Here is a 25,749-nt window from a genome sequence, read left to right as displayed (position 1 = left end):
TGATTGGGTTTATATGTTATCATTGGGTCTTATTCTGGCTACCACAGGAGCTACTAGTGACTGGGTTTAGATGTTAGGATTGGGTCTTATTCTGGCTACCACAGGAGCTACTAGTGACTGGGTTTAGATGTTAGGATTGGGTCTTATTCTGGATACCACAGGAACTACTAGTGACTGGGTTTAGATGTTAGGATTGGGTCTTATTCTGGCTACCACAGGAGCGACTAGTGACTGGGTTTAGATGTTAGGATTGGGTCTTATTCTGGCTACCACAGGAGCTACTAGTGACTGGGTTTAGATGTTAGGATTGGGTCTTATTCTGGCTACCACAGGAGCTACTAGTGACTGGGTTTAGATGTTAGGATTGGGTCTTATTCTGGCTACCACAGGAGCTACTAGTGACTGGGTTTAGATGTTAGGATTGGGTCTTATTCTGGCTACCACAGGAGCTACTAGTGACTGGGTTTAGATGTTAGGATTGGGTCTTATTCTGGCTACCACAGGAGCTACTAGTGACTGGGTTTAGATATTAGGATTGGGTCTTATTCTGGCTACCACAGGAGCTACTAGTGACTGGGTTAGATGTTAGGATTGGGTCTTAGTCTGGCTACGACAGCAGCTCATTGCATGCAAAACTAATTTGTGTGACATTGTATCATTCACAAATCCCATTTTTTCTTTGCTATGTCTTTACGGGGTGTACGAAAACAAATACACAAATCAATACAGCAGGCTTAGCTTAAAACATCCACACCGAAATGCTAACATCAACACATTGGTATAAAACAGTTTCACCTCTGAGGATGCACAAGGATGTATTTGTTCCTTAAAACAACTGATGCTGACACACCGAAACCAGCCCCATCCAGCGAAAAACATCCACGGCTCATTTGTTGATTGTTGATTTTCCTTTGAGGCCTCTCCTGTCTAATGAGTTGTAGTACCTGTCTGTTTGGCGTTGAGCCCCACTAGTACAGTACCTTCCTTTACTCTCTGATTGATCACATTACAGTTAACTAAATATCAGCAGATCGCTCCAGGCCAAGGCTCAACCATTAAAGTTTACACACTGGACACATTTATCACTTCCTGTTGGACACATTCATCACTTCCTGTGTCTCTTTTATAATGCCAACTCATCACTGCTTCCCGTGTTTCAAACAGCAGATGATAAATGCCCAAACCACTCATCTTCTCTCTTCTTTTTCTTGCCATCTCTTTCCATTTTCTCCCCTTCTGCTCTTTGTACTTCCCTGTCCCTGCCTTTCATTTGAATGAAATATGACAGCTCCAGTGAAAGACTACGCGGTGCGGTGAAGCACTAGCCCTTTCAGTTATTCTTTAGTCCACTTGTAACTGTCAGGATGTGAGAGGGAATCAGGCAAGGGGATAATGACAGGGATGAACCAGCAGCGTAGAGATGAACATGCAGAGGACAGGATAAATACAACACAGACGTACCCATTGTGACACTGTAAAAAACTCCCATAATGCTGATGGGCAGGATGAAGTCCTGTGCCTGACACATATTTCATGTTGCAGTTACAGTCTCTCATCCCTGCCTGTCAATAATGCAAAGCACATGCACTCCCCATATTTCTAGCCAGGACTAAATATGTACTCCGATGATCCCAAGGGTCAATTGAAAGGACATTGGAAGAGACCAACCTAAGATACTGGGGTACAAGTTCTTGCCCACTGGGGTAGAGTTATACTGTAATGCATTGCCAATGCATTCAGTTTTACAAACCAAAATAAAAAAATTGACAAGCGAAGGCGACAAGAAAATCAACTCTGGGCAATCGCAAGATGACTCCTGAAAACGAGAGGTTCATTTTATTTGGGGAACAGAGCCCAGAAGTGGTGAGAAGACTGTGATTAAAGACAGCAGATAAAACACTCAGACACTTGATGATTACTTAGCAAGGTGGGCACCTTCCTATAAATTATTCTGCTTTCTGCAGGGTGAAATGGGAAACTAGTCTGGAGATGGGACCTCTATCTGCATGCCGGGGTGGGAAGCTAGTCTAGAGATAAGACCTCTTTCTACAGGTCAATATGAGGGGCTAGTCTGGAGATAGGATCTCTATCTGCATGCCGGGATGGGAAGTTAGTCTAGAGATAAGACCTCTTTCTACAGGTAAAGATGAGGAGCTAGTCTGGAGATAGGACCTCTATCTGCAGGCCGGGATGGGAAGCTAGTCTAGAGATAGGACCTCTTCCTACAGGGCAAGATGAGGAGCTAGTCTGGAGATAGGACCTCTTTCTGCAGGGCAAGATGGGAAGCTAGTCTAGAGAAAGGACCTATTTTTGCAGGACGAGATGGGAAGCTTGTCTAGAGATAGCACCTCTTTCTACAGGGTGAGATGGGAAGCTAGTCTGGAGTTAGGACCTCTTTCTACAGGGTGAGATGGGAAGCTAGTCTAGAGATAGGACGTCTTTCTACAGGGTGAGAGGGGAAGCTAGTCTGGAGTTAGGACCTCTTTCTACAGGGTGAGATGGGAAGCTAGTCTGGAGTTAGGACGTCTTTCTGCAGGGCGAGATGAGGAGCTACAATAGTCTGGAGATAGGACCATTTTTTTCCATCAGGCTCTTTAAAGACCAAACCTCGGTACAAGGCCCCTTTTGAGTGAGTACAATCCGCCCTCATGTGTTAATGTCCCTCTGGCACTCTCCGACAGAACCTCAATATCGCTAAATGGCCCCATGTCATCCAAGTGTCATTTGAGGCTTTTTATGACAGGCGTTTTAGCCTAGAGTGTGCCAGCATTTCACAGAGTGACATCAGCCCGAGGACCGACCTGTCTCGGCTTACATCAATGGGAAGGGTCGTTTTATGACAACAGTGGCCCTGGCCACATAAAAGGGTCACATCAATAACAGCGTGACCGTCTGTGTTTCCACTGACCCAGAATTAGGTCCAAGTCAATGAAAACAATGCTGTTACTTACGACAAAGGCAGTCCATTGTCTGTTAATTTGGAGCAATTCAGAGTTGAGGAGTTGTTGTTTGGTAAAAATAAATCTCTTTCAGTCCAGGCGTCTGAACCAATATGATGTCTGTATTTTTTCTTTCATTACCTGTTTTACCATCCTCCTTTCATCATTTGGATGATTCACTCAAGGCAAAACATGTCAGAACTTTCAGAACCATGGTTGTAGGTGGAAATGAGACTTATAGTAAACCAGATTACACTAGGCCACTTTTTGTACAAAGTCAAACTTCAGTATACAAACTTCAGTAAGCTCAGGGCTCATGAATTACTTAGAGATGAGAGGAAAACCCCACACGGTAGCTGCATCTGAATTACGCAACACATTTTCTCACAGAGATTGCGTCATTACAGTGCTTATAGAATCTTAATGTTGAATATGCTCATCACAGCACAACTACTGCATGAGACATCGTGACGCACTAAAGAGCTGTAGTCACCTGCATATCGATCTTATTATCATCACACTGATTACAGAGTGATTACATTCCTCATCAGAGCGTTTTGGATGCCTGGGGTGGACTACAAAGTAAAAACTGCCAGCAACAGAGACAATGCAGAAGCAGTGATGAGGGAGGGCCGAGGCAGAGAGGCAGAGAGGTTTTAAATATGAATGGAGGAATCACAGCTCATTCCACACACATCTTTTCAGACACACCATGCCAGGCTGCAGGCACTCAGGGTCTGCCCTCAATCCTTCTAGCTACAAACACCTTCAGACGAGTCAGTCGCTGCTTTAGCCCTCTGCCCAGAGACAGACAGGGAAAAAAGGGAGAGGGGGAGAGGGAAAGGGGGAAGGGATAGAGGTAAGAGGATACATCAAAATCAAAAAGGTAAGTCTCTCACTCTCACACAGGAGATTGATGGCATCTTAATTGGGGAGTAAGAGCTGGAGCGGAATGGGTGGAATGGTATCACATCAAACATTCAATTTTCTCCATTCCAGACATTATTATGAGCCGTTCTCCCCTCAGTGGCCTACACTGCTCTCTCACTGTCTGTATCTCTACCTCTACCTCTCTGTCTCTCCACTACTTTCCTTCTCTCCCTCACCCTCTCCTCCATAACTTTGTCTCTCAGTCTGAATCTCCTGAATCTACCAGGCCCTTTCCCTCTGGACTCTGTCTCTCTCTGACAGTCATTAGCTACGTTTAAATGTTAACGGCACTGAGTTTAACTAAGGTACGCTCTCCTTAGTTTAGTGCTGCTTCTGTGAAGGATGTTAAGTCCCATACACCATCCTCATCTGTGAAGGATGTTAAGTCCCATACACCATCCTCTTCTGTGAAGGATGTTAAGTCCCATACACCGTCCTCATCTGTGAAATATGTTAAGTCCCATACACCATCCTCATCTGTGAAGGATGTTAAGTGCCATACACCATCCTCTCTGTGAAGGATGTTAAGTCCCATACACCATGCTCTCTGTGAAGGATGTTAAGTCCCATACACCATGCTCTCTGTGAAGGATGTTAAGTCCCATACACAATCCTCATCTGTGAGGGATATTAAGTCCCATACAGCCTCCTCATCTGCCCCAGACATGTTTTCTCTCTCTCTGGTGTCAAGTATTTGGTGTCTAAGGGCTGCAGGCAGCCTTGAGGTTAGAGCATTGGGTCAGTAACCGAATGGTCTCTGGTTTGAATCCTGATGCTGACAAGGTGAAAAAATCTGTTGCTGTGCCCTTGTGCTGTGCTCTTGAGCACCTGCTCCAGGAGTACTTGACAACGGTGACCCTGGCTGTGACCCCACCCCCTGTGGGTATCACAGGGGGAGTCAGGATATGCAAGAAACACATTTCCAGCGCATTTTCATTATATTTCTGTGCTGGTAAAAGGTCTACAGTGTTTAACTTAATCTTTAACTTAATATTCCATCAATTGAGACTAATGCCATGGACCTTTTATCTAAAACCCTTACAATGAGCATAGCTACATTACCATCACCACATTCTTATCGGCAGATTCAGTAGCCTCGGTTTTTCTGATGACTGCCTTGCCTGGTTCACCAACTACTTTGCAGACAGAGTTCAGTGTGTCAAATCGGAGGGCATGCTGTCCGGTCCTCTGGCAGTCTCTATGGCGTTCTGCATTAGCATCGAACAGCCCCCGTGATATGCAGCTGTTCAGGGAAGCTAGAAACCGTTATACACAGGCAGTTAGAGAAGCCAAGGCTAACTTTTTCAAGCAGAAATTTGCTTCCTGCAACACTAACTCAAAAAAGTTCTGGGACACTGTAAAGTCCATGGAGAATAAGAACACCTCCTCCCAGCTGCCCACTGCACTCAAGATAGGAAACACTGTCACCACTGATAAATCCACCATAATTGAGCATTTCAATAAGCATTTTTCTACGGCTGGCCATGCTTTCCACCTGGCTACTCCTACCCCGGTCAACAGCACTGCACCCCCAACAGCAACTCGCCCAAGCCTTCCCCATTTCTCCTTCTCCCAAATCCATTCAGCTGATGTTCCGAAAGAGCTGAAAAATATGGACCCCTACAAATCAGCCGGGCTAGACAATCTGGACCCTTTCTTTCTAAAATTATCTGCCGAAATTGTTGCCACCCCTATTACTAGCCTGTTCAACCTCTCTTTCGTGTCGTCTGAGATTCCCAAAGATTGGAAAGCAGCTGCGGTCATCCCCCTCCTCAAAGGGGGGGACACTCTTGACCCAAACTGCTACAGACCTATATCTATCCTACCATGCCTTTCTAAGGTCTTCGAAAGCCAAGTCAACAAACAGATTACCGACCATTTCGAATCTCACCATACCTTCTCTGCTATGCAATCTGGTTTCAGAGCTGGTCATGGGTGCACCTCAGCCACGCTCAAGGTCCTAAACGATATCTTAACCGCCATCGATAAGAAACATTACTGTGCAGCCGTATTCATTGATCTGGCCAAGGCTTTCGACTCTGTCAACCACCACATCCTCATCGGCAGACTCGACAGCCTTGGTTTCTCAAATGATTGCCTCGCCTGGTTCACCAACTACTTCTCTGATAGAGTTCAGTGTGTCAAATCGGAGGGTCTGCTGTCCGGACCTCTGGCAGTCTCTATGGGGGTGCCACAGGGTTCAATTCTTGGACCGACTCTCTTCTCTGTATACATTAATGAGGTCGCTCTTGCTGCTGGTGAGTCCCTGATCCACCTCTACGCAGACGACACCATTCTGTATACTTCCGGCCCTTCTTTGGACACTGTGTTAACAACCCTCCAGGCAAGCTTCAATGACATACAACTCTCCTTCCGTGGCCTCCAATTGCTCTTAAATACAAGTAAAACTAAATGCATGCTCTTCAACCGATCGCTACCTGCACCTACCCGCCTGTCCAACATCACTACTCTGGACGGCTCTGACTTAGAATACGTGGACAACTACAAATACTTAGGTGTCTGGTTAGACTGTAAACTCTCCTTCCAGACCCATATCAAACATCTCCAATCCAAAGTTAAATCTAGAATTGGCTTCCTATTTCGCAACAAAGCATCCTTCACTCATGTTGCCAAACATACCCTTGTCAAACTGACCATCCTACCAATCCTCGACTTTGGCGATGTCATTTACAAAATAGCCTCCAATACCCTACTCAACAAATTGGATGCAGTCTATCACAGTGCAATCCATTTTGTCACCAAAGCCCCATATACTACCCACCATTGCCACCTGTACGCTCTCGTTGGCTGGCCCTCGCTTCATACTCGTCGCCAAACCCACTGGCTCCATGTCATCTACAAGACCCTGCTAGGTAAAGTCCCCCCTTATCTCAGCTCGCTGGTCACCATAGCATCTCCCACCTGTAGCACACGCTCCAGCAGGTATATCTCTCTAGTCACCCCCAAAACCAATTCTTTCTTTGGCCGCCTCTCCTTCCAGTTCTCTGCTGCCAATGACTGGAACGAACTACAAAAATCTCTGAAACTGGAAACACTTATCTCCCTCACTAGCTTTAAGCACCAACTGTCAGAGCATCTTACAGATTACTGCACCTGTACATAGCCCACCTATAATTTAGCCCAAACAACTACCTCTTTCCCAACTGTATTTCATTAATTTATTTATTTTGCTCCTTTGCACCCCATTATTTTTATTTCTACTTTGCACATTCTTCCATTGCAAAACTACCATTCCAGTGTTTTACTTGCTATATTGTATTTACTTTGCCACCATTGCCTTTTTTGCCTTTACCTCCCTTCTCACCTAATTTGCTCACATTGTATATAGACTTGTTTATACTGTATTATTGACTGTGTCGTTGTATCTGTCGTTGTATCTGTCGAACTGCTTTGCTTTATCTTGGCCAGGTCGCAATTGTAAATGAGAACTTGTTCTCAACTTGCCTACCTGGTTAAATAAAGGTGAAATAAAATAAAAATAAATAAAAAAGCTTCAATGCCATACAACACTCCTTCCGTGGCCTCCAACTGCTCTTAAACGCTAGTAAAACCAAATGCATGCTTTTCAACCGTTCGCTGCCTGCACCCGCACGCCCGACTAGCATCACCACCCTGGATGGTTCCGACCTTGAATATGTGGACATCTATAAGTACCTAGGTGTCTGGCTAGACTGTAAACTTTCCTTCCAGACTCATATCAAACATCTCCAATCGAAAATCAAATCTAGAGTCGGCTTTCTATTCCGCAACAAAGCCTCCTTCACTCACGCTGCCAAACTTACCCTAGTAAAACTGACTATCCTACCGATCCTCGACTTCGGCGATGTTATCTACAAAATAGCTTCCAACACTCTACTCAGCAAACTGGGTGTAGTTTATCACAGTGCCATCCGTTTTGTCACTAAAGCACCTTATACCACCCACCACTGCGACCTGTATGCTCTAGTCGGCTGGCCCTCGCTACACATTCGTCGCCAGACCCACTGGCTCCAGGTCATCTACAAGTCCATGCTAGGTTAGGCTCCACCTAATCTCAGTTCACTGGTCACGATGGCAACACCCACCCGTAGCACGCGCTCCAGCAGGTGTATCTCACTGATCATCCCTAAAGCCAACACCTCATTTGGCCGCCTTTCGTTCCAGTTCTCTGCTGCCTGTGACTGGAACGAATTGCAAAATCGCTGAAGTTGGAGACTTTTATCTCCCTCACCAACTTCAAACATCAACTATCTGAACAGCTAATCGATCGCTGCAGCTGTACATAGTCTATCGGTAAATAGCCCACCCATTTTTACCTACCTCATCCCCATACTATTTTAATTTATTTACTTTTCTGCCCTTTTGCACACCAATATCTCTACCTGTATATGACCATCTGATCATTTATCACTCCAGTGTTAATCTGTAAAATTGTAATTATTCACCTACCTCCTCATGCCTTTTGCACACAATGTATATAGACTCTTTTTTTCTCTTTTTTCTACTGTGTTATTGACTTGTTAATTGCTTACTGCATGTGTAACTCTGTGTTGTCTGTTCACACTGCTATGCTTTATCTTGGCCAGGTCGCAGTTGCAAATGAGAACTTGTTCTCAACTAGCCTACATGGTTAAATAAAGGTGAAATAACGAAATAAAAATCAAAGCTAGATAAATAATCACACTTCACCATATATCACCATTCTTAATAGCATTTTCCCATCCCTCTAACATATGTGTGATTATTGTTTACCTAAACATATCTCATCCATCAAATACACAGCATGTTTCATTCATCTGCCGTGGTCCACTGTCACATCATAACTGATCTGAGGTCATTTAGAGTCATGCCCAGTGATTCAGAGTCATCCTGTTGTGACATAACCAGTGATTCAGATTCATCCTGTTGTGACATTCCCAGTGATTCAGAGTCATCCTGTTGTGACATAACCAGTGATTCACAGTCATCCTGTTATGACATGCCCAGTGATTCAGATTCATCCTGTTATGACATGCCCAGTGATTCAGAGTCATCCTGTTGTGACATGTCCAGTTATTCAGTCATATTGTTGTGACATGACCAGTGATTCAGATTCATCCTGTTATGACATGCCTAGTGATTCAGATTCATTCTGTTGTGACATAACCAGTGATTCAGATTCATCCTGTTGTGACATTCCCAGTGATTCAGATTCATCCTGTTGTGACATGCCCCGTGATTCAGAGTCATCCTGTTGTGACATAACCAGTGATTCACAGTCATCCTGTTATGACATGCCCAGTGATTCAGAGTCACCCTGTTGTAACATTCCCAGTGATTCAGAGTCACCCTGTTGTGACATGCCCAGTGATTCAGATTCATTTTGTTGTGACATAACCAGTGATTCAGATTCATCCTGTTGTGACATGCCCCGTGATTCAGAGTCACCCTGTTGTAACATTCCCAGTGATTCAGATTCATCCTGTTGTGACATTCCCAGTGATTCAGAGTCATGCTGTTGTGACATGCCCCGTGATTCAGAGTCATCCTGTTGTGACATAACCAGTGATTCAGATTCATCCTGTTGTGATATTCCCAGTGATTCAGAGTCATGCTGTTGTGACATGCCCCATGATTCAGAGTCATCCTGTTGTGACATAACCAGTGATTCACAGTCATCCTGTTATGACATGCCCAGTGATTCAGAGTCATCCTGTTATGACATTCCCAGTGATTCAGATTCATCCTGTTGTGACATTCCCAGTGATTCAGATTCATCCTGTTGTGACATTCCTAGTGATTCAGAGTGATGCTGTTGTAACATTCCCAGTGATTCAGATTCATCCTGTTGTGACATTCCCAGTGATTCAGATTCATCCTGTTGTGACATTCCCAGTGATTCAGATTAATTCTGTTGTGACATGCCCCGTGATTCAGAGTCACCCTGTTGTAACATTCCCAGTGATTCAGATTCATCCTGTTGTGACATTCCCAGTGATTCAGATTCATCCTGTTGTGACATTCCCAGTGATTCAGAGTCATGCTGTTGTAACATTCCCAGTGATTCAGATTCATCCTGTTGTGACATGACCAGTGATTCAGTGTGTGTGCATGAACAAACAGGCATATGCAGGCACACACACACACACACACACACACACACACACACACACACACACACACACACACACACACACACACACACACACACACACACACACACACACACACACACACACACACACACACACAGCACCAGGGACCGAGGGAAGGCTTGAAGACTTAATTTGAATGTAAAAGAGCGTAAACATCATGTTTTCATTAAGTCTATCTTGTCTACATGTCACCGATATCACTGTTGTAGCACATAGCAATCTATCACCACTACCGTATTCCATATTTCTGCCTTTCTGCCTTTCTCCCACCATCTCCCTCTCTATCTCCTACCCTTCTCCCACCATCTCCCTCTCTATCTCCTACCTTTCTCCAACCATCTCCCTCTCTATCTCCTACCCTTCTCCCACCATCTCCATCTCTCCCCTCTCTATATCCTACCCTTCTCCTACCATCTCCACCTCTCCCCTCTTTATCTCCTACCCCTCTCCTACCATCTCCATCTCTCCTCTATCTCCTACCCTTCTCCTACAATCTCCATCTCTCCTCTATCTCCTACCTTTCTCCCACCATCTCCCTCTTTCCCCTCTCTATCGCCTACCTTTCTCCTACCATCTCCCCATTTATCTCTTACCTTTCTCCTACCATCTCCCCATTTATCTCCTACCTTTCACCCACCATCTCCCTCTTTCCCTTCTCTATCTCCTACCTTTCTCCCACCATATCCCTCTCTATCTATTACCTTTCATCCCATCATCTCCCTGTTTCCCATCTCTATCTCCTACCTTACTCCCACCATCTCCCTCTTTCCCCTCTCTCTCTACTCTCCAGGGTTGACAGTTCGTCTGGTCTTTGATTTACATGCTAGGGTACATGTGGAAATTATATTAGCTGTAATAACATGAGAAAGAAAAAACCTGAGCAGAGATAGATAGCTGAGCTAATGAATTAGAAGTGGCACTCATATAGTATGCTCCACACACATCCCAGAGGGGAGATCCTGGCGTAGATCTGTGAGTTTCTCCCCCTTATTTCATTCCACTTATAAGTGGAAGTGCAGACAGTTGAAGCTGATATGATATTTGAAATATATATGAAAGATTTCATTGCAGATTGTGTATCAAGAAAGTTGTTTTTCCTGATCAGGTTACTTGGTAAGGAAAACCTCCAGGCCCTAATTATGTAGAACTAGTCATATTCAAGTTATAGTCAAGGCTGGGCTGGATACATGAACTGCACCATTGTTAGCCCAGAAAATCTCAAGTGTTATTACATAGACCCCGGAAGAACTATTGGATATAAAAGCAACGTCAACTTACCATCATTATGACCAGGAATAAGTCTGAAGAGGATCCCTTTTTCATACCCCACCCTGGACATTGGATCTTATCCCAGAGGCCGACCCAAAACAATGCAGTCGCCGCAGGAGAGGCAGATGGAGTCAGACTTCGGAGGCATGCACACCATGTGTGTATTTGAGAGAGTTTGTGCATGCTCTGTCGATGTGAACTGTGCTTGAATTTCGAATTTAAAAGGAGCCTCCATCTGTTGCCCTTGTTATGTGATGGGTGGAAGTTAAAAGCAAGGCCTCTCCCATTTCTTCTCACAGCGCAGTAATGGATGGGAAATATGCGAGAGGAGATTGCATTGAAGTGTGGCTCTCAGTGTTTCCTGCCTAGCTTGAAGGACTGAGCGGGGTGGAAATGAGACCAAGCTAGCCTGAAGCACCCTGAGTTGTCGAGATAGAGAGAGAGATACAAGTTTCTGTGAAACTCAAGCACTGGAGGGGTCTGGAGGAAGAAAGTGTTGCAGATAACAGGGAAGTGGAGAATAAGAGTGGAATAACAAACTATCAGAAGTCAGAGTGAATAGACTGGGTGGCTGATTTCTCTCTATGTGTTTTTCTCAGGAGAGGGAACCGTGACAGTTGTGACTTACAGGAGGATGTAGGATCTTAATTTGAGCCTATTTGCTACAGCAGGAAATTAATCCTGCCTCAACAGGAAATGTGAATTATTATGTGGATTATAAATAATGGACATTTTTGTAAGGGTTGAAACATGTATTGTAAGGAAATCTCAAGTCCGTAATTGTAAGAGGAAATAATAAACTTCAGAATAAACTTTTACATTTCCTGCAACAGGGTGATCAAATTATATCTGTATAAACTGAAATCCTTGAGGGCCTGTATAATAAATATAAAGAAACAAAGTCACAGACACACGATATCCTCCACTAAGACATAATTGCTGCCTATCTCTGAAGCATTGTAACATATACAGTGCATTCGTAAAGAATTTAGAACACTTGACCTTTTCCACATTTTATTGTTACAGCTTTATTCTAAAATGGATTACATCGTTTTTCCCCCTCATCCATCTACACACAACACCCCATAACGACATCACAACACCCCATAACGACGTCACAACACCCCATAACAACATCCCATAACGACATCACAACACCCCATAACGACAATGCAAAAACAGGTATTCAATTTTTTTTCACATTAAAAAACCCCGGAAATATGACATTTACATAACTATTCAGAACCTTTACTCAGTACTTTGTTGAAGCAATGATTACAGACTCAAGTGTTGTTGGGTATAACACTACAAGCTTCACACACCTGTATTTGTGGAGCTTGTCCAATTCTTCTCTCAGGTTGGTTGTGAGGCGTCGCTGCACAGCTATTTTCAGGTCTCTCCAGAGAGGTTCTATTTGTCTCTGGCTTGGCCACTCAAGGACATTCGGGGACTTGTCCCGAAGCCACTCCTGCATCGTCTTGACTGTTTGCTTAGGGTCATTGTCCTGTTGAAAGTTGAACTGTCGCCCCAGTCTGAGGTCCTGAGCGCTCTGGAACAGGTTTTCATCAAGGATCTCTCTGTACTTTGTTTCGTTCATCTTTCCCTCGATCCTGACTAGTCTCCCAGTCCCTGCCACAAAAAAAACATCCCCACAGTATGATGCTGCCACCACCATGCTTCACCGTAGGGATAGTGCCAGGTTTATTCCAGACGTGATACTTGGCATTCAGGCCAAAGAGTTCAATCTTGGTTTCTTTAGGTGCCTTTTGGCAAACTCCCAGCAGGCTGTCGTGTGTCTTTTACTGAGGAGTGGCTTCTGTCTGGCCACTCTACCATAAAGGCCTGATTGGTGGAGTGCTGCAGAGATGGTTGTCCTTCTGGAAGGTTCACCCATTTACACAGAGGAACTCTGAAGCTCTGTCAGGGTGACCATCGGGATCTTGTTCACCTCGCAGACCAAGGCCCTTCCCCCCCTGATTGCTCAGTTTGGCCGGGAGGATAGCTCTAGGAAGAGTCTTGGTGCTTCCAAATTTCTTCCATCTAAGAATTATGAAGGCCACTGGGTTCTTGGGGACATTCGATGCTGCAGAATGTTTTTGGTACCATTCCCCAGATCTGTGCCAAGACACAATCCTGTCTCTGAGCTCTACGGCCAATTCCTTCGACCCCATTGCTCAATTTTTGCTCTGACATGCACTGCCAACTGTGGGAACTTATATAGACAGGTTTGTGCCTTTCCAAATCATGTCCAATCAATTGAATTTACCACCGCTGGATTCTAATCAAGTTGTAGAAACATCTCAAGGATGATCAATGGAAACAGCATGAGCTCAATTTAGAGTCTCATAGCTAAATGTCTAAATACCTATGTAAAGAAGGTATTTCTATTTTTTTATACATTTGAAAACATTTGAAAATCTTATTTTCACTTTTGTAATTATGGGGTATTCTGTGTAGATTGATGAGGATTTGTATTTATTTAATACGTTTTAGAATAAGGCTGTAATGTTAGAAAATATGGAAAAAGTCAAGGAGTCTTAATACTCTCCATATGTTCTGTAACATTCTAAATAATTTGCATCTATATGGACTGACCCATACGCTGCAATAGACTGGTAAGAAGTACAGTACTCAGGGACACTCATCATATCTGGCATAATTTCAGTAAACCGTTAGTTACTGTAGCATTTCCAAGAAGCACATTAGTCCACAGTAGAGCACTTCCTCCTACTGAATGACTCATATAGGCTTATGGCATCAATCAGACAAGCACTCGATGTACACTCCAGTGTGTGGTATTGCTTTTATCTTAATGCTTTAGTTCAAGGTCTTACAGACTCAACCAAATGACAAACCACTTCGGCTACTTTCACTTACTAGGGGTTTGGAACCTGTTATTTTTTGTATTTAATTCCGAGTTGAGTAAAACATAAAAACTCTCCCTTCACCTTAAAATCTTTTATCATCACTTTATTTTTTATTCTACCTTTGTTATTCATTTGACCTTTTATGTGTCGTTAGCTGTGTTGGCAGACTTCCAAATGTAAAGTTGTCTGTGCTGTCTAACGTGGAGGGAAGTGGAGTATGCTTTAGATTAGAGACCATAAATTGGCAGAACCAGATGAACTCACTAAGTGTGCCTACAGAGTAGTCGCTACGTCGAATCAAAGTCCTTTTTCATTAGATGAAAGAAGAATCAACTGACATTTTCACAAAAGTATATCTCCACCCAGAGATGGGCAGTATTTCAACGCATTTTGAATCAAGATGTAAAATAAATAAGCCTTATTTATTAAGAAAAATCTCTCATTAGCTTTCAGTCAGAAAAGTCAACTTCCTCTGCTTAGCCATGCACTTCCTGTGGATGGACTTGGACCAGGAGTATATCTCTTCCTGTGTTGAGGGTGGTGAACTGGTGGCTGAAGAAGAAAGATTTTGAAATCTGAAATCTGTGCGGATGTTTGATTTACAGTATTTATGGCAAATTAAGCAGCCCATATATACTAGCGCATCACTTTTAGACTAGCACCGTAAAGCACAGCGACACAGATGAAAGGAGAAACTAGTGATCAAACCTGACCTAGGCTACTTTCTATCTTTGGTAGAGCGGCGTGGCTTGCCTTGCTCCCTCATACAGTCAAACAAACGGTGAGATTTCGAGATTTTTTTGATTGAAGTATGTCACGACTTCCGCCGAAGTCGGTCCCTCTCCTTGTTCGGGCGGCGTTTGCCGGGTTGGTTCCCCTGGGTAGCGAGGCAGTAGGCAGGGCGCTCTGGCGCCACCAGAGGTGAGGGGAGGTCACATGGAGAGAATTAGAATCTTCCTTATTGACCCTCTTGCATCTTGCATTTCCCGAGGTGCCAGTCCTACACTGTTTCTTGGCCACAGGGGGCTCTCACGGGGTGGTCGCAAGAGTGCTCGGGGAGGTGTTTAGGGGTTTCCGTTGGTACTACTACGGAGGAAGGTCCAGACCAGGTCTCCACCTTGCGCATTCCCCCTGAATATGCCGATTTGGCTCTCGCCTTCTCCAAACAGAAGGCGACTCAATGACTACCCCATCGACGGGGCAATTGTGCGATAAATCTCCTGGTAGACGCTGCACTTCCCAGGAGTCACGTGTATCCCCTCTCAGGTGGAGACGGAGGCTATGGTAACATGTCTCCGAATCCCTGCATCGGGGGTAAATTCGGTCCTCCACTTCTCCTGCCTCCTCGAGTTTATTTTCTGTGAATTTTATTTTTATTTATTTTTATTTCACCTTTATTTAACCAGGTAGGCTAGTTGAGAACAAGTTCTCATTTGCAACTGCGACCTGGCCAAGATAAAGCATAGCAGTGTGAACAGACAACACAGAGTTACACATGGAGTAAACAATTAGCAAGTCAATAACACAGTAGAAAAAAATGGGCAGTCTATATACAATGTGTGCAAAAGGCATGAGGAGGTAGGCGAATAATACAATTTTGCAGATTAACACTGGAGTGATAAATGATCAGATGGGCATGTACAGGTAGAGATATTGGTGTGCAAAAGAGCAGAAAAGTAAATAAATAAAAACAGTATAAAAACAGTATGGGAATGAGGTAGGTGAAAAAGGGTGAGCTATTTACCTATAGACTATGTACAGCTGCAGCGATCGGTTAGCTGCTCGGATAGCTGATGTTTGAAGTTGGAGAGGGAGATAAAAGTCTCCAACTTCAGCGATTTTTGCAATTCGTTCCAGTCACAGGCAGCAGAGTACTGGAACGAAAGGCGGCCAAATGAGGTGTTGGCTTTAGGGATGATCAGTGAGATACACCTGCTGGAGCGCGTGCTACGGATGGGTGTTGCCATCGTGACCAGTGAACTGAGATAAGGCGGAGCTTTACCTAGCATGGACTTGTAGATGACCTGGAGCCAGTGGGTCTGGCGACGAATATGTAGTGAGGGCCAGCCGACTAGAGCATACAAGTCGCAGTGGTGGGTGGTATAAGGTGCTTTAGTGACAAAACGGATGGCACTGTGATAGACTGCATCCAGTTTGCTGAGTAGAGTGTTGGAAGCCATTTTGTAGATGACATCGCCGAAGTCGAGGATCGGTAGGATAGTCAGTTTTACTAGGGTAAGCTTGGCAGCGTGAGTGAAGGAGGCTTTGTTGCGGAATAGAAAGCCGACTCTGGATTTGATTTTTGATTGGAGATGTTTGATGTGAGTCTGGAAGGAGAGTTTGCAGTCTAGCCAGACACCTAGGTACTTATAGATGTCCACATATTCAAGGTTGGAACCATCCAGGGTGGTGATGCTAGTCGGGCATGCGGGTGCAGGCAGCGATCGGTTGAAAAGCATGCATTTGGTTTTACTCGCGTTTAAGAGCAGTTGGAGGCCACGGAAGGAGTGCTGTATGGCATTGAAGCTCGTTTGGAGGTTGGATAGCACAGTGTCCAATGACGGGCCGAAAGTATATAGAATGAAGAAGAAGAAGGGAGGTCTACGCTTGTGTATTGACTATCGGGGTCTGAACCAGATAGCTGTGAGGTATAGTTACCCACTACTGCACATAGCCACGCACTTCTTCGCCAAACTGGATCTCAGGAGCACTTACAACCTGGTGCGTATCCGGGAGGGAGACGAGTGGAAGACTGCTTTCAGTACCACCTCAGGGCACTATGAGTACCTTGTCATGGCATATGGGTTGGTGAATGCGCCATCAATCTTCCAAGCCTTTGTAGACAAGATTTTCAGGGACCTGCACGGGCAGGGTGTAGTGGTGTATATTGATGACATTCTGATATACTCCGCGTCCCTGGTGCGCAGGGTGCTTTGTCGCCTGTTGGAGCATGACCTGTACGTCAAGGCTGAGAAATGCCTGTTCTTCCAGCAGTCCGTCTCCTTCCTAGGGTATCGCATTTCCACCTCAGGGGTGGAGATGGAGAGGGACCGCATTTCAGCCATGCATTTCAGCCAATTGGCCGACTCCCAACAAGGTAAAGGAGGTGCAGCGGTTCTTGGGGTTTGCCAACTACTACCGGGTTTTGGTCAGGTAGCGGCTCCCATTACCTCACTGCTGAAGGGGGGCCTGGTGTGTTTGCAGTGGTCAGCTTTTAGGCGGACAGGGCTTTTAGTCACCTGAGGGCTCTGTCTACCTCTGCACCTGTGCTGGCCTATTTGGAACCCTCTTTGGCGTTCATGGTGGAGGTGGACGTGTCAGAGGCTGGGATAGGAGCTGTGCTCTCTCAGCGCTCGGGTACGCCTCCGAAGCTCCGCCTCTGTGCCTTCTTCTCGAAGAATCTCAGCCCAGAGGAGCGAAACTATGACGTGGGGGACCGGGAGCTGTTGGCTGTCTTCAAGGCCTTGAAGGCATTGGCTTGAGGGGGCTAAACACCCTTTTCTCATCTGGACTGACCACCGCAATCTGGAGTACATCCGGGCAGCGAGGAGACTGACACCCTCACCAGGCAAGCTGGGCCATGTTTTTCACCCGTTTTGTGTTCACCCTTTCCTACAGACCAGGCTCCCAGAATGTGAAGGCAGATGCATTGTCCCGGCTGTATGACACAGAGGAGCGGTCCATGGATCCCACTCCCACGCCTCTTACCTGGTGGCGCCAGTAGTGTGGGAGCTAGACACGGACATTGAGCAGGCGTTACGTGCAGAGTCCGCTCCCGTCCAGTGTCCCGCTGGGCATCTGTACGTCCAGTCTGCTGTTCCTGACCAGTTGATCTATTGGGCCCACACATCACCATCCTCTGGTCATCCTGGGATTGGTCGGACTGTGCGCTGTTTGAGCGGGAGGTACTGGTGGCCTACCATTGAGGGTTTATGTTTCCTCCTGCTCGGTTTGCGCCCAGTGTAAGGCTCCTAGGCACCTGCCCAGAGGGAAGCTACACCCCTCACCCGTTACACAATGGCCTTGGTCGGACCTGTCCTTGGATTTTCTTACCGATCTTCCACCCTCACAGGGTAACACCGCGTTCCTGATCTTTGTTGATCGGTTCTCTAAATCCTGTCATCTCCTCCCTCTGCCCGGTCTCCCTACGACCCTACAGACTGCGGAGACCTTGTTTACGCACGTCTTCCGGCACTACGGGGTGCCTGAGGATATGGTGTCTGATCGAGGTCCCCAGTTCACGTCTAGGGTCTGGAAGGCGTTCGTGGAACGTCTGGGGGTCTCGATCAGCCATACTTCAGGGTTTCACCCAGAGAGTAATGGGCAGGTGGAGAGAGTGAACCAGGATGTGGGCAGGTTTCTGCGGTCCTATTGCCTGGACCGGCCCGGGGAGTGGGCGGCGTTCGTGCCCTGGGCCGAGATGGCACAGAACTCGCTTCGCCACTCCTCCACGAACCTCTCTCCCTTCCAGTGCGTACTGGGGTACCAGCCGGTTCTGGCGCCTTGGCATCAGAGTCAAACCGAGGTTCCTGCGGTGGAAGACTGGTTCAGGCGTGCAGAGGAGACATGGGAAGCTGTCCGTGTTCACCTTCAGCGGGCCATGCTGCGCCAAAATAAGAACGCAGATCGCCACCGCAGTGAGGCCCCGGTGTTCGGCTCTCTACCCGAAACTGGTTTCGAGGTTGTGGGGCCATTTAAAGTCCTGAGGAGAATGAACAAGGTTTGTTATAGGTTACAGCTTCCACCCAATTACCGTATCAACCTGTTGAGTGTAGGGGGCAGTATTTTGATGTTAGGATGTAAAACGTACCCAAATTAAACTGCCTATTTCTCAGGCCCAGAATCTAGAATATGCATATAATTGTCAGATTAGGATAGAAAACACTCTCAGGTTTCCAAAACTGTCAAAATATTGTCTGTGAGTATAACAGAACTGATATTGCAAGGCAAAAACCTGAAGAAAATCCAACCAGTAAGTGCTGTTTTTCCTGAAAGCTCTCTGTTCCATTGCCTGCCTTCGCTCCATTTAAAGGGATATCAACCAGATTCCTTTTTCCTATGGCTTCGCCATGGTTTGAACAGTCTTTAGACATAGTTTCAAGCTTTTATTTTGAAAAATGAGCAAGCAAGATCACATCGCGTCAGTGGATGGCTGGGTGCCAGCAGCGTTTTACATGTGCAACATCTTGGAGCAGACATTTCTCTCTCTCTCCTATTGAAGAAGCTACAGTCCCGGTTGATATTATCGATTATATATTGTAAAAACAACCGGAGGGTTGATTATAAAAAACGTTTGACATGTTTCTACGAACTTTATGGATACTATTTGGAATTTGTCTGCGATGTCGTGACCGCTCGAGCCTGTGGATTTCTGAACATATGGAGGTATAAAATAATATTTATGGAACAAAAGGAACATTTATTGTGTAACTGGGAGTCTCGTGAGTGCAAATATCCGAAGATCAAAGGTAAGCGATTTCATGTATTGCTTTTCTGACTTTCGTGTCCAATCTACTTGGCTGCTAGCTGTTTGTAATATTTTGTCTACTGAGAGAGATGTCCTTACATAAATGCTTGGTATGCTTTCCTCAAAGAGCTTTATTGAAATATGACACACCAGGTGGATTACCAACAAGCTAAGCTGTGTTTCGCTATATTGCACCTGTGATTTCATGAAAATTGAATATTTTTAGTAATTTGAATTTGGCGCTCTGCAATTGAGCGGATGTTGACGAAAATAACCCCGCTAACGGGCTGGGTGCATCAATAAGTTAACCCATTGTTCCATGTGTCTCTCCTTGGGCCGGTGGTGGCTGGCCTGCTCCAGGAGTCTGAGGTGCCGGAGGTTCCTCCGGACCCCTCTGGACATCGAAGGAGCCACGGCGTACTCCGTTCGGGCCATACTGGATTCGAGTCGTCCGGCGAGGAGCCTTCAGTATCTTGTGGAGTGGGAGGGGTACGGTCCGGAGGAGAGGTGCTGGGTTCCGGTCGATGACGTGTTGCTGCAGGGGTTCCACCTTCTTCGTCCAGATCGACCTGCGCCTTGCCCTCCGGGTCGTCACAGAGGCCGGTGTCGGGTACTATCAAGACTTCCGCCGAAGTCGGTCCCTCTCCTTGTTCGGGCGACGTTCGGCGGTCGGCGTTTTTTTTAATTATTTTTTTATTTAACCAGGTAGACTAGTTGAGAACAAGTTCTCATTTGCAACTGCGACCTGGCCAAGATAAAGCATAGCAGTGTGAACAGACAACACAGAGTTACACACGGGAGTAAACAATTAACAAGTCAATAACACAGTAGAAAAAAAGGGGAGTCTATATACAATGTGTGCAAAAGGCATGAGGAGGTAGGCGAATAATTATTGCAGATTAACACTGGAGTGATAAATGATCAGATGGTCATGTACAGGTAGAGATATTGGTGTACAAAAGAGCAGAAAAGTAAATAAATAAAAACAGTATGGGGATGAGGGAGGTGAAAATGGGTGGGCTATTTACCAATAGACTATGTACAGCTGCAGCGATCGGTTAGCTGCTCAGATAGCTGATGTTTGAAATTGGTGAGGGAGATGAAAGTCTCCAACTTCAGCGATTTTTGCAATTCGTTCCAGTCACAGGCAGCAGAGTACTGGAACGAAAGGCGGCCAAATGAGGTGTTGGCTTTAGGGATGATCAGTGAGATACACCTGCTGGAGCGCGTGCGACGGATGGGTGTTGCCATCGTGACCAGTGAACTGAGATAAGGCGGAGCTTTACCTAGCATGGACTTGTAGATGACCTGGAGCCAGTGGGTCTGGCGAGGAATATGAAGCGAGGGCCAGCCGACTAGAGCATACAAGTCGCAGTGGTGCGTGGTATAGGGTGCTTTAGTGACAAAATGGATGGCACTGTGATAAACTGCATCCAGTTTGCCAAGTAGAGTGTCGGAAGCAATTTTGTAGATGACATCGCCGAAGTCGAGGATCGGTAGGATAGTCAGTTTTACTAGGGTAAGCTTGGCGGCGTGAGTGAAGGAGGCTTTGTTGCGGAATAGAAAGCCGACTCTTGATTTGATTTTCGATTGGAGATGTTTGATATGAGTCTGGAAGGAAAGTTTGCAGTCTAGCCAGACCCCCAGGTACTTATAGATGTCCACATATTCAAGGTCGGAACCATCCAGGGTGGTGATGCTAGTCGGGCATGCGGGTGCAGGCAGCGATCGGTTGAAAAGCATGCATTTGGTTTTACTAGCGTTTAAGAGCAGTTGGAGGCCAAGGAAGGAGTGTTGTATGGCATTGAAGCTCGTTTGGAGGTTAGATAGCACAGTGTCCAATGACAGGCCGAAAGTATATAGAATGGTGTCGTCTGCGTAGAGGTGGATCAGGGATCAGCAAGAGCAACATCATTGATATATACAGAGAAAAGAGTCGGCCCGAGAATTGAACCCTGTGGCACCCCCATAGAGACTGCCAGAGGACCGGACAGCATGCCCTCCGATTTGACACACTGAACTCTGTCTGCAAAGTAATTGGTGAACCAGGCAAGGCAGTCATCCGAAAAACCGAGGCTACTGAGTCTGCCGATAAGAATATGGTGATTGACAGAGTCGAAAGCCTTGGCAAGGTTGATGAAGACGGCTGCACAGTACTGTCTTTTATCGATGGCGGTTATGATATCGTTTAGTGCCTTGAGTGTGGCTGAGGTGCACCCGTGACCGGCTCGGAAACCAGATTGCACAGCGGAGAAGGTACGGTGGGATTCGAGATGGTCAGTGACCTGTTTGTTGACTTGGCTTTCGAAGACCTTAGATAGGCAGGGCAGGATGGATATAGGTCTGTAACAGTTTGGGTCCAGGGTGTCTCCCCCTTTGAAGAGGGGGATGACTGCGGCAGCTTTCCAATCCTTGGGGATCTCAGACGATATGAAAGAGGTTGAACAGGCTGGTAATAGGGGTTGCGACAATGGCGGCGGATAGTTTCAGAAATAGAGGGTCAAGGTTTATACAGGTCCAGGTTTTGCAGCTCTTTCAGAACATCTGCTATCTGGATTTGGGTAAAGGAGAACCTGGAGAGGCTTGGGCGAGGAGCTGCGGGGGGGGCGGAGCTGTTGGCCGAGGTTGGCCGAGGTTGGAGTTGCCAGGCGGAAGGCATGGCCAGCCGTTGAGAAATGCTTGTTGAAGTTTTCGATAATCATGGATTTATCGGTGGTGACCGTGTTACCTAGCCTCAGTGCAGTGGGCAGCTGGGAGGAGGTGCTCTTGTTCTCCATGGACTTCACAGTGTCCCAGAACTTTTTGGAGTTGGAGCTCCAGGATGCAAATTTCTGCCTGAAGAAGCTGGCCTTAGCTTTCCTGACTGACTGCATGTATTGGTTCCTGACTTCCCTGAACAGTTGCATATCGCGGGGACTATTCGATGCTATTGCAGTCCGCCACAGGATGTTTTTGTGCTGGTCGAGGGCAGTCAGGTCTGGAGTGAACCAAGGGCTGTATCTGTTCTTAGTTCTGCATTTTTTGAACGGAGCATGCTTATGTAAAATGGTGAGGAAGTTACTTTTAAAGAATGACCAGGCATCCTCAACTGATGGGATAAGGTCAATGTCCTTCCAGGATACCCAGGCCAGGTCGATTAGAAAGGCCTGCTCACAGAAGTGTTTTAGGGAGCGTTTGACAGTGATGAGGGGTGGTCGTTTGACTGCGGCTCCGTAGCGGATACAGGCAATGAGGCAGTGATCGCTGAGATCCTGGTTGAAGACAGCGGAGGTGTATTTGGAGGGCCAGTTGGTCAGGATGACGTCTGTGAGGGTGCCCTTGCTTACAGAGTTGGGGTTGTACCTGGTGGGTTCCTTGATGATTTGTATGAGATTGAGGGCATCTATCTTAGATTGTAGGACTGCCGGGGTGTTAAGCATATCCCAGTTTAGGTCACCTAACAGAACAGACTCTGAAGCTAGATGGGGGGGCGATCAATTCACAAATGGTGTCCAGGGCACAGCTGGGAGCTGAGGGGGTCGGTAGCAGGCGGCAACAGTGAGAGACTTATTTCTGGAGAGAGTAATTTTCAAAATTAGTAGTTCGAACTGTTTGGGTATGGACCTGGAAAGTATGACATTACTTTGCAGGCTATCTCTGCAGTAGACTGCAACTCCTCCCCCTTGCCAGCCTTCTAGCCATCGCCGATCCACCTTTCATTTTCCATTTGTTTTGTCTAGTCTTTCCACACACCTGGTTCCAATTCCATAATTACATGTTTTGTATTTAACCCTCTGTTTCCCCCATGTCCTTGTCCGGAATTGTTTATTGTAAGTGCTTGTGCACATTATGTCTGGTGTGCTAAGGGGTTTTGTCCCATTGCATATTTTGTTTTTGTTCACGGTGATTTTTATTATTAAACTGCGCCGTTGTAATACAGTCTTTATTCTCCTGTGCCTGACTTTTCTGCCACCAGCACGTCCACCTTACAAAGTAATGCAAAGTAATAACTACTAATATAAAGTAATGTTTTTAAAACTTCTTATGGCTGGGGGCAGTATTGAGTAGCTTGGATGAATAAGGTTCCCAGAGTAAACTGCGTGCTACTCAGGCCCAGTTACTAATATATGCCTATTATTATTATATTTGGATAGAAAACACTGACATTTCTAAAACTGATTGAATGATGTCTGTGATTATAACATAACTCATATGGCAGGCAAAAACCTGAGAAAAAAATCCAACCCGGTAGTGGGAAATCTGAGGTTTGTAGTTTTTCAAGTCATTTCCTATCAAATATACAGTGTCTATGGGGTCATATTGCACTTCCTAAGGCTTCCACTAGATGTCAACAGTCTTTAACACCTTGTTTGAGGTGAGGGGGGAATGTGAAGGAGGGGAGGAATGAGAGCTGATTGAGTCAGGGTTCTGGCAGAGTGCCATGAGCTGATCACGGGCGCTCACGTGATCGTTAGCTGCGTTCCATTGCATTTCTACAGACAAAGGAATTCTCCGGTTGAAACATTATGGAAGATAAAAACATCCTAAAGATTGATTCTATACTTTGTTTGACATGTTTCTACGAAATGTAATATGACTTTCATCTGAACAGTCGCCTGGACTTGCTCGCGCCTCGTGAGTTTGGATTGTGTACTAAACGCGCAAACAAAAAGGAGGTATGGACATAAATGGACTTTATCGAACAAATCAAACATTTATTGTGGAACTGGGATTACTGGGAGTGCATTCTGATGAAGATCATCAACGGTAGGTGAATATTTATAATGCTTTTTCTGACTTCTGTTGACTCCACAACATGGCGGATATCTGTATGGCTTGTTTTGGGCTCTGAGCGCTGTACTCAGATTATTGCATGGTGTGCTTTTTCAGTAAAGCTTTTTTGAAATCGGTTGCATTAAGGAGAAGTTTATCTAAAGTTCCTTGCATAACATTTGTATTTTCATCAACATTTATGATGAGTATTTCTGTAAATTGATATGGCTCTCTGCAAAATCACTGGATGTTTTGGAAGCAAAACAATACTGAACGTAACGCGCCAATGTAAACTGAGATTTTTGCATATGAACTTTATCGAACAAAACACATGTCTTGTGTAACATGAAGTCCTATGAGGGCCATCTGATGAAGATCAAAGGTTAGTGATTTCTGCTTTTTGTGACTTCTCTCTTTGGCTGGAAAATGGCTGTGTTTTTCTGTGACGAGGTGCAGACCTAACATAGTAGTTTGGTGTGCTTTCGTTGTAAAGCCTTTTTGAAATCAGACACTGGTGGGATTAACAACAAGTTTATCTTTAAAATGGTGTAAAATACTTGTATGTTTGAGGGATTTTAATTATGAGATTTGTTGTTTTGAATTTGGCGCCCTGCACTTTCACTGGCTGTTGTCATATCGATCCCGTTAGCGGGATCTTTATTTATTTTATTTTTCCGTTATTTTACCAGGTAAGTTGACTGACAACACGTTCTCATTTGCAGCAACGACCTGGGGAATAGTTACAGGGGAGAGGCCATAAGAAGTTTAATTAAGTCAGGTGTCACTTTTGTTAAATATAAGAAGTAAAATATAACACTGATCTCTTCCCACCTCTTCTTCTTACCCATAAGGAAACAAAACACGTGGCGGTGGAGAGAAAAAAAAATCGAATTACAAAGAAAATTTGGCTCATCGGTGTGGTTCAGTGAGGAAGCAGATTGCATTTCAGTACTTCATTAATAAATGAGATTGGGGACATTGGCAGAATGATGGCTCCTTTGTCTGCTCAGGACATGGTCTACAGAACACTACAATACAATCCTGTCCATAACTACAGACCAATTACAGTGCAACTCTGGTATGTACATACCTGTTTCAATGAAGTTGTCCAGGATATGAGACAAAAGCATCCTGAAGCAGCAACGTCCACAGCTGTAAAGGGTTAAGGAATATGGCATCTATATATGCTGTGTACTATAGCTGATCACATATTGAGTTTGAGTGGTAGCATGAGAGATGGATGAAGAGAGAATTGTAGAGAGAGCGAGAGAACGAGAAAGCAATCGAAGAGCTACCCAGGGGTCAAAGTCCAGTCCTCCACAAAATGGCAGAACACATGAAGGATGGTGTTTAATTACCAGGCAGAAAAATAGAGAAAAATAAGGAAAGAA

At 45.4% G+C, this 25,749-nt stretch overlaps 1 protein-coding gene across 2 annotated transcripts in view; it reads right to left on the bottom strand.

Annotated features, from left to right (window-relative positions):
- The window catches only part of LOC118373793 (calsyntenin-2-like), a 516,795-nt gene that overhangs the window by 243,990 nt on the left and 247,056 nt on the right, over nucleotides 1-25,749 (bottom strand). The window contains exon 1 of one of the 2 annotated variants that reach the window (XM_052511644.1): nucleotides 11,282-11,391. The exons of the other annotated variant lie outside the window; for it this stretch is intronic. Within the exon in view, the coding sequence (XP_052367604.1) occupies nucleotides 11,282-11,342 (61 nt within the window). The 5' untranslated portion in view covers nucleotides 11,343-11,391. Of the gene's footprint in view, nucleotides 1-11,281; nucleotides 11,392-25,749 lie in introns of those variants that run through there. 2 annotated transcript variants of the gene reach the window in all.

This window comes from Oncorhynchus keta, chromosome 1 (assembly GCF_023373465.1).
Source record: "Oncorhynchus keta strain PuntledgeMale-10-30-2019 chromosome 1, Oket_V2, whole genome shotgun sequence".
Lineage (NCBI taxonomy): Eukaryota > Metazoa > Chordata > Actinopteri > Salmoniformes > Salmonidae > Oncorhynchus > Oncorhynchus keta.
The sequence above is the reverse complement of the archived record's forward strand: the minus strand, read 5'-3'. Positions and strand labels throughout refer to the sequence as shown.